Genomic DNA, 12,154 nt, shown 5'->3' on the forward strand with positions numbered 1-12,154 from the left:
CTCGGCCAGGCAGTGGGAGCAGACACTGGATTAAAGATGCTGGAGCTCTTACGCATGTAGGAGCTTTCCAACTTCTATGCTTGCAGCACACCTCACCACCAAGACTCATTGACTTTAACAACTGAAAAATAAAATCATCATGAAACGCTGCACTTATATAGATAAATCAAATGCCGGTACATAATGAACTGCTTTTCCCTAAACAAAGGACAGCGTTGAGCATATGAATTATGGGTAAACGACGACGTCATGGGGAAATGAAAGAACCTGCCCTGTTACACCATGTTTAATATGTTCAAAATGATCAACTATTGTTTTTTGTCTTATTACAAAGTCAAATAAGCACATGTTGAAAAGTAGGTTAATTTTAGGTCAGTCATGTTTTGTTCTGATATTGCTTCACTAGCTTCTCTATAAAATCATTGGTGGTTTGTTAGGAGAACAGGGAGCTCAAACAACCCATCTCACACACGCATTTCAAATCAATCTTCTCAATGTAGTAGATTGTCAGTCAAATTTGAATAAACACACTCAGCCAGTTCAGTGCACATGACTTGTTTGTAGTATTAGCACTTATGAGCATACGGACACAATTGCTGCACTTTAAAACATTTTTGGAAATTACCGTTATTTTGAAAATGTGGCAAAGAAAGCACAAATGTATCTGCTGTGCTCACTAGTTTGGTGGAGCAGTTTTGTCCCATAGCGCCCAAATGTCCACTGTTAAATCTGCCAGAGTGCATAACATTACCAAAGGTTTACTGTAAGTATCTATTAAAGTGATTTATGTGCCAGAATGTTGCCATCTGCCTAAATGAAGGTTTATTTCTTGTTAAACTAAGTGCAGCTAAAATATATGCATTTTAACTGTCTGAATTCATGGCTGAGTTCCTGTAGATTTAGTGCGATGGGCTTGATTTGTGGTAAGATATAGCTATCTCTCTCTCATAAACAACATTTTAGGATCTTTGAATGAGTGTACAGTGACTGAATATGGCAGCAACCATGGAAACTCACATTACAAAAGCACATTCATGATATGGCAATAAGCAATGTTTATAATTTGATTAATTTGTTAATGGTTTCAAGGTGCAGTCTCTTTCCAGCTCATGACCTCAACATTGGCGGTTATTGTTCCAATAATTACTTGTCCTACAGCATGACTACTGTTTGGTGTTTTATTACATAATTTACATAAGCCTTGTATTTGCAATTTTATAAAACAAATACAACAAATATGAAAAATGGAAATGGAAAACTTCATGCAGCAAAATGTTGTTAGTCGGACAGATTTGGCTGTTTGCTACCACAGACCTAAAGCTTCCATATTCAGACTTTGATGACCATAGCCTCGTCATTTAACATAATGAACTATCAAAGTGTCGCTGATAAAATAACTTGGACATCTCTAAATCAGCAGTTTAATGAATTGCATTGAGGGTGGCCACCCTGGAGCCTATAAAAGGATTCCCCCCTTTATTCTCTAACCTATAAACTGTGTGTTGTCATGTGGTTAAAACATCCTGCAAGGGCCTTGTTGAACGACTGCCAATGTAAGCAGCTTGTTTATCCAGAGTTATCCTGCAAGAAATGAGATCACTCTCAAATGACAAAGCTGTTAATTATTTCAGAGTTGAAATGGATGTATTATGTTAGATATGAGAATGCTCTTTTCAGACCAAACAAGGCCGACAGCCAGTGCTCTAGCCTCATCACGGCCAATGAAATCTATTTTTGACATGGATTTTTATTAAATGAACTCAAAACATGTTGTCTATAATCATCATTTCCTTGATGCTCTCATATAAAACAAATCTGCTTCACTTCGGAGTTAAACTCACACAGTGTTTTCTGTGACAAATAATTTACCAAAACAGACATGTTAGTGAGGAAAATGTCTTTATTAAAAAGTGTTTATGCTTTTACCACATTTGCGGTAGTACTGTCCATGACCTGTAAACAGATTTTGATGGGTACAATTGGTGGTTTCCCTTTCACTAATTTGTAATGGAAAAATTATCCGCAAAATGATTTGGCTCTGGCTTTATGGTCTTATACAATTGTAAACTTAACATCTTTGGCTTTAACAAGTATAGGCTAATTTGAAAACGTCCCTTAAGGATATGCGATCAAATATATCCAGTGAATTATTTGACAGTGACATGGTTATTTGCAGCCCTACACAATACCAATAATATTATCAGTGATGATATATTGCACATGTTTATGACTACCTCATTTGAGAAGCTATACGTATTTTTTTTTAAAGCACTAGCGGTAGGGGAACCTTGTTATTTATAATTTTAAACATCAGGCAATGTAATGGTATTTTACATGGGAAATACAGCAGCTAAGTTGTAATGTAAGTGTGTGTGTATGTGTGTGTGTGAGAGAGAGAGAAGAGAAGAGATACATTAAGTCTATATTATTTGAATAACTAGATAAAACCAAGTAGGCTACAATACAGATTTTAAACATATATATACAGTTCTGTAGAAGTGTGGAGAAAACAATATCATCATAAAGTCTAAAAATCATTGACCAGCACGGGCACACACACGAGCGTAGAACTCCAATGTGAATATAATGATTGTTTGTTGACCATTTTGGTATGCTGGGTACCATTCAATAGGATAATCGAAATGGAAAACCCCCCACTGCATGCGAAGGGTTGCCTGGAAATAAGTTCTCATTGCTGATAGGTTGTTCAGCGATACCAGCCCCATGTGCGCATGGATTGGCCTACTGCTCTTTTTTCTCCAGTTTCTCATTGGCTTTTGGCAATGATAGTTCACTGCCATCATTTGTCCGTGCAGATTTCAATGAATATTGTATGCGGTCTCCGGCTTTGGTGCTGATAATTTGAATCAGCGGATCGCTAGGAGAAAGGTACCTTGGATGAGCACACCAGATGATGGAATTTCTCCCACAGACCGCAGCTACTCGACCAGGACTGTCTCCCTCAGAAATTAGATAATAACTGCAGAGCAAGGAGACTATACAGCAGGGGAGATGTTCTGCGCGAAGCTGAAAGAGCTGAAGATATCTGGAGAGTGTCCATTCTCCAGCGGCGCCAAAAATAATGAGCTCGGAGACTTTGAGGAGCGCTCAACTGACGCAGCGGATTTATTGCCTATTTCTAAGGACGTGCACGGAAAAATAGGGGATGATCTACCTCAACAGAAGACAAGCAGAGCCAAAGTTAACCTGCATACACTTGGGGAGAGCATACGAAAATTGGTATGTCCCGAGGTGAGTTACATTTGTTGATATTCACATCATGCAAGAACTACAGTGTTTCACATATGTTTATGAAAAAAACGACAGCTTGACGACAGGTGTGTGTTTGTTGCATGTTTGCCCCGACGCCCAGACATCATTCCTGAGATCAAGATATTCCTGCTTTAAAAAACAATATTATTTGTGTGCATTCCTGCGTTTCAAGCTGCTGTTCAGTCTTTGCCAGACGATGACCTTTAACTATAGCTGAACACTTTGTCATACAGTTTCAAAGACTGCACACTGCCCTCCAACGAATGATGAAACTATCAGATCAAACCAGGGACTCTGAAAGGTAACTACACAACTAATTTTTGAATTACTGCTACTGCTGCTGCATATGGTATCGGCTATAAAATATTAATCAATATCTCTTACAAATGTATTTTGACTAACAATAATGTGTAATGCACACTGCTATGGACAGCTGGAGGTAGAGAGTCCCTTAAAAATATATAAAAAATGGCAAGCAGATAATTAAAGTATCAATTCAAACATAAGGTCATTGCAGATTATCAACATCGAAAATGTTTGATGGATTATCTGATAATACAAATGAAAGGTAGTTTGTCAGATATTTTGAACAAAATTATGGTCCACTGAGTGATTTATGTCTGACTTGGATATTTGTGTTTCGCAGTCCAATAATTTCTCACACAGACTGTCACAGTTGCACTGATGAGCCGGAACATTTAGTGGAAATGATGAACATGTACTCAACCAAAACAGGTAATGCCAAATCTGAAATGCAAATAATTAGATATACAATTTTTATTTTTATATTCTGAATTTAAAATACGGTACTTGTGGACTTCACATCTTCACCTGTTTCCTTTCATCTGTCCGACAGAAATCCAGATGGAAGATTTGAAAGTTGCTCTTGGCGAGGAGCTCTTCAACATGTGTTACGAGGAGGACAGACACATTTTGAGGGTGGTGGGGGGAGCTCTCCACGACTTCCTCAACAGCTTCAATGTCTTGTTGAAACAGAGCAGCACGCCGCCCAACCCGGACAGAGGAGATTGTGTAAACCAATCTTCGGTACTGTGCTTAGACAAGGATGCAGGTCTGCTTACTGTCTATTTCTTCAATCCCCGCCCGACCACTGAGCTCTTCTTCCCTGGAGTCATCAAAGCTGCTGCCCGCCTGCTGTATCACACCACTGTGGATGTGTTGATTGACCCCGGTGGGGCAAAAGACAGCATCTTGCAGTTCAGCCCGGAGTCGAGTCTTCTGTACACAGTTGTGGTAAAGGATGCTAAACATCTGAGCCCCAGTCCGCTGCGGGCTACCTCAGCTGGGACCCTTCCTAGCTCTCTGTTCTCCACCATCTTCCCTTTCCATCTGATTCTGGACCAGGACTTGGTTCTGGTACAAATAGGACACGGGCTCAGGAAGAGGCTGCTCAAGAAGGACGGACTGAGGAGGTCCTCTGCCTTCCAAGAAAATTTTTCTATTGTCTCTCCCCAGATCAAATGTAGCTTTCAAGGTATTCTGACCATGCTCAACACTCAGTTTATCATTCGGATCAAGCATGAAGTCTCCATCACAGATAACACAGGGAAGGTATGTCAACATGTCTGGGAGATATAACTTGAAAAGTGACGTCACTGACTAATGAGGCGGAAAATGTCCTCTGGTCATTGTCTTGATAGTAAAGTAGAAAGGAAAAATGATGCTATTTATAAGCAGCAGAGCTTATTAGTGTTATACTCGGTGCACTTGGCCTCAGGTAGAGATCAACACTGTACCCCTAACGGAGATCAGAAGCAAATGTCAAACCATTTCATCCATCAAAGGCAGTCATGCTCATGCTATTTATGTGAGGGTGTACAGCAATTGGTCGTCATGATGAGAAACATATATTTATATCAGTAAGTAAACATGGCAGTAGTAACATTCAGCCAGTGATGCTTCTACTTACTACAACACAAGTCTTCCAGCGCTAGTTTTACTATAGCTACAGAGTGCATTTAAAACAGGTAAATATCAGTAAGGGTCTCAGTCTCTTGCATCCAGGGTTCATGATGTATTACTCAGTTGAAGTCCAGTACTCACACACATGACTTACTGACTGAAATGTACATTCTACAGTCATTATGTGACACATTTCAAAATACTCATAAGTGTGGCTCTGTGAGAAAGTGTGATAAAAGATAAGGTCCAAAAACATCGCTGATCTTTTGCAGTCAAGGTGAAGTATATTTAATCACTAGCACAAGGGGGTGTCAGAATAATAAGAACAAAGTAGGAAGTATTTGCTCAAAATAGTCTTTGGTTACAATACTGAATCCTTAAATACTGGAAGTATTTAAGGAGTCAGTAATATGAGAAATTAGGTGTGTAATTGCGCCTGTATAATTTATCATTAAAGCCAGTCCTAAATAGTGATGAGGATGTCACAATGTTTGCCATTTTAACTACCTTGTTCAGGTATTGGCAGGCCAATGTTAAAGTTAGCTGTAGACATTTGATGTTGATGGAAATGTCGAAAATTCGAGCCTGGAATTAAACTTTGACCTCATAATGGGGCTCGATGAAAGGTCAGGAGATCATCTAGTTTAAAAAAGAAACATCTGCACCAAATTCCCAAAAAGTTGTTGAGACATTTCACTTCAAACCACAAGTGTCACGTCAAAGGAAAACTCGTCGGATCCCCAAAGTCAGAAGGTTTTATCGTCTGGGAATCATGAATGTCTTTACAAAATTGAATGGCAATCCTTCCAATAGTTGTTGGGACCAGTAAATAACTGATTTAGGTTAGATGGGATTTATTTTTATCCACTAGAACATAAATATCCATTTTGACATTGTTTATTGTTTTGACTGACAGCTGGTGGAAAAAATTAAAATTATTCATCATTTGATTTGATTTTGTTTCAGCTCATGGACCTCAAGGGTCAGATGATCTATGTTTCAGAGTCCAACGTCATCTTGTTCTTGGGCTCACCGTGTGTGGACAAGCTGGAGGAGCTAACAGGCCGCGGCCTCTACCTGTCAGACATCCCTATTCATAACGCACTGCGTGATGTAGTGCTGGTGGGTGAACAGGCCAAAGCCCAGGATGGTTTGAAGAAGCGTCTGGGGAAGGCCAAGGCAGCCTTAGAGCACGCTCACCATGCACTGGAGGAGGAGAAGAAGAAGACAGTTGACCTCCTCTTCTCCATATTTCCTGGAACTGTGGCACAGCAGCTGTGGCAGGGCCAAACAGTGCGGGCCAAGAAGTTTGACCGAGTCACAATGCTCTTCTCTGACATTGTAGGCTTCACTGCCGTTTGCTCGCGCTGTACCCCGATGCAAGTGATAACCATGCTCAGTGAGTTGTACACCCGGTTTGACCACGAGTGTGGAGAGCTTGACGTTTATAAGGTAGGTTACTGGAATAAAGGAGCATTATTTTGAGCTGATGTCAAAGTTAACCCTTTAACCTATGCTTTTTTTCTTTTTATCTTTTGCAACTGCTGTGTTGAGAATATATAAGACAATTCAGAAGTTCAGAAGTAGCTGACATTAGAAAGTTACAATCATACACTTAGGAACAAAATGTTGAAATGTAATTTAGGTTTTAGTAACAAAAGCCTTTAGTATGAAAGGTCAGGAACCAAGCACCATCAATCGGTGAACATTCTTGCCATTATGCCAAACTATTATGTTTCGTATGACAAAGTGTGAATGAAGTGGGACAATACTAAGACACTTTTAACATCCCAGTATTTGATTTCATTCAATCTTCAATCTAAGAATTGGTAATACTTTTAGGCAATTTACCACAATAAAATTAAATGTACACCCTTTTAAATATTATTTTCTTCTACATCTTTTGCCAAATCAGTTTTTATCGTATGGTTTGGATACCCTGTTGCCAGTGTATTTTAATAAATCACATTTCAGACAGTCAATTATATTCTTTGTAAATGTGTACTCCCCAAATGTTTATCTAATGACATCTCTGCACTGCCACACTGCCAGGTAGAGTACAGGACTGTCTCAGAAAATTAGAATATTGTGATAAAGTTCTTTATTTTCTGTAATGCAATTAAAAAAACAAAAATGTCATGCATTCTGGATTCATTACAAATCAACTGAAATATTGCAAGCCTTTTATTTTTTTAAATATTGCTGATTATGGCTTACAGCTTAAGAAAACTCTAAAATCCTATCTCATAAAATTTTAATATTTCCTCAGACCAAGTAAAAAAAAAGATTTATAACAGCTGAGTGTTTGTCAAGGCTCAGGAAACCCTTGCAGGTGTTTCGAGTTAATTAGACAATTCAAGTGATTTGTTTAATACCCTACTAGTATACTTTTTCATGATATTCTAATATTTAGAGATAGGATATTTGAGTTTTCTTAAGCTGTAAGCCATAATCAGCAATATTAAAAGAATAAAAGGCTTGCAATATTTCAGTTGATTTGTAATGAATCCAGAATGCATGACATTTTTGTTTTTTTAATTGCATTACAGAAAATAAAGAACTTCATCACAATATTCTAATTTTCTGAGACAGTCCTGTATGTAATTGTGATGGGAGATACAAAAAGAAATCTTCTTATATTGTGATATTTATGTTCTCATAGATTTTGACCAAAAAATGACAAGAATCAGCCTCAAAACTCCTTAAATTCCCAGAAGCATTATAAAGGACACAACCTCGGTATCCTTAAGAGTCCAGTAGCTATGGCCTTACAGCTATAATTAGAAACACATAAACTGTCTTTTTATCATCGTTTTTCAAAGGTAACTGAAGCTTGCACAAAAACCTATATAAAAACGTTAAGAATTCAAAAACTACAGTAGCTCACAGGTTTTTAAAAAGGAGGAACTTTTCTGTCTTTTCACCCAAAAACCTTTTTCGTAAATCAGGGAATTAAATAATTTGCCTATATATATATATATGAATATATATATATATACATATATATGTATATATGTATATATATAATAATACACTATGCCTTAACAGGTTAAACAAACAAACTGAGACTAAAGCTCAACCAACTACTCTTTTGTCTGCCAAAGGCTGCTAATCTACAGGGAGGTTGGATAATGTAATCAAAGTGTCATAGAAGCATAACAGAAAGAGCAGCATGTTTGACAAATATCTCGTAAAACGCTAGGAAGTCAGAGGTTCCTTCAGGACCCTGTTTCCACTCCACATGTATTAGCCTAAAAATAGTCTCACTCTGTATCTGTCACAGAGCTGTTTAGTGCTCTCCAGTCAAGATTTACAGGTACAGAGTAGAAGAAGAAGAAGAAGAAGACAAAAACCCTTTTGGACTTATTAATACAACCAGGGATCAAGTACTATTATAATTTAAGTTGTATTATTCCTCAGTTTTTAGCACTTTTTCTTCTGCTGCACAATGTAGAGCAAGTCAGATTGTGAAGAGATTTTGATGAATGTCTTTTTCACATTTTATGAGTTTGCGCAAGTTATGTTGTCTTATTAGTTTGTAATGATCATCTACTGCATTTAGGTGGAGACCATTGGTGATGCGTACTGTGTAGCTGGTGGCCTACACAAGGAGAGCGAGACTCATGCTGTCCAAATTGCACTTATGGCCTTAAAGATGATGGAGCTTTCAAACGAAGTTATGACGCCAACTGGAGAACAAATACAGGTATGGGTGAAGAATTGATTAACAAAATACTCATTTATCAACTTAATGTAACTTCTAAAAGGCCTGTTCATATATTCTAGGTTTAAAAAGAAAAGCCTTCCATTTCAAAAGTAACTATCCCTACTCCAATGGAGTAGTTTCTCTCAGTAAACAGGGTTTCAAGTCTTGTAATTATCTATTATATAATTGAACATAACATTCACCAAAAGGCAAATTGCATGACATTGTCTTTTAAAAAGATGCTAACAACATCATTAAAGTTGGGAAATCAGTTTCCCATTCAATGCAAATGTGCACAATAAATAAGTACGTTGTCTTTAGTTTAGATGTGTTCTTGATAATGCATGCATGATCGATAGTACATTTGTGTCATTTACAGGTATATTTTAAGGTGTTTGTGTTTAGAAAATTCTAACCTCAACATGTTTTGTAAACGTATCTTCATGTAATAAAACCGCGACGGTACTTGGCACCAACATTGGTCCATTAATTATAATTATTCTATGGATGATAGATGAAAATAGTTAATTTTCAAAATCATGTAGCTGCAGTAGCAAATGGATTCAGAAAGTTGAATACACGAAGAAAATTTTGTAAAGTTCTTTATTAAAAGTAATTTATATTCTGCATCCACCTGTTAGTTAACTTCACTGCCTATGTTGGCACTTTGCTACATTTGTACGCACATTACCCCCCTCCCCCTTACGGAAAATTAAAAATCACCAGTGGAAAAGTATGTGCAGATGCCTGAAGAAGTACAGGATCTGTATTTGTGTCAGTGCCAAAAGTACAGTCATATATTGTTACAACATGGAGTGGAAGGCTTCCATACACTCCAACAGCACCAATGATGAATAAAAGACAAGCTGAAGGCTGAATCATGTTGATACATTTTCCCATAGATGCGTATTGGCCTCCACACTGGTTCTGTACTGGCTGGTGTGGTTGGGGTGAGGATGCCGCGCTACTGCCTTTTCGGGAACAATGTCACAATGGCCAACAAGTTTGAATCCTGCAGCCTGCCGAGTAAAATCCACATCAGCCCAACAACCCACAGGTGAAATAACATAGCCAATCCAGGTTACAAAAAATGTCTGCATGAAATGTGAGAATTTAATGAGCCAATACTGTATGATATTGTATGTTTCCAGAAGTGGTTGTTGCAGAGATAAACATGCTTTAGACAGGGAGTTTAACTTTTAGAACATAACTGGGTTTCCTCTTGTGTCAAATAATTTGCCAGGTTGTTTTTAGGGTCATGTTTTATTTGTGTGCTCTTTGTCCCAGATTGCTAAAGGATCGGCCAGAGTTTGTCTTTGTCCCCAGGAGTCGACAGGAGCTTCCGGCCAACTTCCCAGAAGACATCCCTGGTGTTTGTTACTTTTTGGAGGCGCCCTTCAAAATTGACGCTGAGAGGAAGTCAAGCTGCTAAAGAGCCCAAAAACGTTAGATATGACGAAATGTAAACGTATACATTGAACACAGTGCAAGCACTGTGTATATTTTGGTTGAGGTTGTTTAGATATTGATGATATTGTCAAGCCTTTAAGTCAAACTCTTGGAGCTGCTTAATTACAGACATGTCAGTTTGCTGTCAAACATGAGTCTTTTGTCTGTACAAATACCCATTTGTACAGTTGTAGCGCAGAGAAATACTCACTTCCTTTATGTTTCTTCCAGAATTAGTCAGCTCTGCATATAGATATGATGTAAAAAGTGGCTTTCTTCGACTGTTCTGTCAATTTGAACATTTATTAAGAGATACAACATACATAAAACATGTGCTGAATGTGACCAAAATGGTATTCTATTGTTCATGGCAAGTCCGTAGATGATTCTGGTTTTCTGTAAAGAATTACATATGTTGTCTTGTAATATGACAGAGAAATACATTTTGATCTTCAAAGATATGTTGCTAAACAAATTGGTTTATTTTATTATTTTCTGTACATATCTTGCTGGTCCATTCATACCTGTCTATAACTGCTGGAAGCACCTTGGACTGTTTGTACGGAAGAAGAAATCAAGATTAAAACTCAGATGACTGTGTGTTTCAGTGGAAAATGTAAGGAAAAATTATTTGAAAAAGCTGAAGCAAATGATACAATTATTCAAAGATTTAGGAGACATACAGCCTTCTTAAACTGAGATTCATTCCTCTAATCAAATGATGTGATGCAGAACAGATTTAGGTGCCTTATGGGAACTATCCATGTGGGATCACAGATGTTTCATGTTAGTTCTCTCTGCTTTTTGTTGTTGTTGACATGGTTTAATATTAATTTACATGTCAATTTATTCCACAAGATTGGGGGTCAAACTCCATATATATTTGTAATAACATGTAACTGAGACTTCCATTTATTAGACATAGTGTTCAAAGATAGTGTTTTCCTAATACAAGTAAAATACATGTATGTTTTACTCCCCCTCCCCCCCCCCCCCCCCCCATTGTAGAGATGTTTATACTGTATAACGTTGGGTTCATAGTACCTTTTCTATTCAGCGAGAACATTACACAACCAGAATACAATGAATGTTCTACTATCCCTCATATTGATGTGCTTTAATAATTATTGTAATGTAATCAAAGCACAATAAATACTTATATGAACATACCTAAGTGACTCTTCAGTGTTTGAAATATCATAATATGTAATAAAATATTTGCAATGTTAAATTACGCTATTGACTAAAACATTTTGTCATACAATATGCAATGATGGACATTTACTCAGGTATATCTTTAATTACAATTCTCCTGTATTTTACCAATATTGTAGATATTATGCTGCTTACATTTTAGAGCAAAATACAACGTTACTGTAGTTTTTTATTTATTTTGAGATTAAGGTTTTACATAAAAAAACAAACCTGATCCTCTCATTAGATTGTGCTGTAGTGTTAGAGAATGAACATATATTTGACCTGCAACAATATTACATTGATATTTAGATGTTAAAGCACCATTCATATTAATGCAGAGTAATTGCGCATAATGTGTACATATACTTTGGAAATACATCTTGCTGATAATACACATTTACTTTCACCAATAGTTGTTGTATTATTCTCTTTCAATTTGTATATGATCTACATTTTTAATGCATGAATCGTATCTGTACAGACACAACAAACATTGTGGTATTGCTCCTGTTACTGAGTGACTAAAGTCCTCCTTCCAAATGATAAGATATTTTTATTAAATAGAATATACACTTTTATTAATCCCCAAGGGGAAATTAGTTCTCT

At 37.2% G+C, this 12,154-nt stretch overlaps 1 protein-coding gene across 1 annotated transcript; it reads left to right on the top strand.

The window, feature by feature from the left end:
• The first annotated feature begins 2,889 nt into the window (after window positions 1-2,889).
• Window positions 2,890-11,394, top strand: gucy1a1 (guanylate cyclase 1 soluble subunit alpha 1). Its single transcript, XM_056408581.1, has 8 exons — window positions 2,890-3,252; window positions 3,507-3,574; window positions 3,920-4,008; window positions 4,130-4,845; window positions 6,163-6,648; window positions 8,759-8,902; window positions 9,805-9,959; window positions 10,190-11,394. The coding sequence occupies exons 1-8, from the start codon at window positions 3,013-3,015 to the stop codon at window positions 10,332-10,334; spliced, it is 2,043 nt and encodes a 680-aa protein (XP_056264556.1). The 5' UTR covers window positions 2,890-3,012; the 3' UTR covers window positions 10,335-11,394.
• The last annotated feature ends 760 nt before the right edge of the window (window positions 11,395-12,154 follow it).

This window comes from Pseudoliparis swirei, chromosome 24 (genome assembly GCF_029220125.1).
Source record: "Pseudoliparis swirei isolate HS2019 ecotype Mariana Trench chromosome 24, NWPU_hadal_v1, whole genome shotgun sequence".
In the NCBI taxonomy this organism is placed as follows: domain Eukaryota; kingdom Metazoa; phylum Chordata; class Actinopteri; order Perciformes; family Liparidae; genus Pseudoliparis; species Pseudoliparis swirei.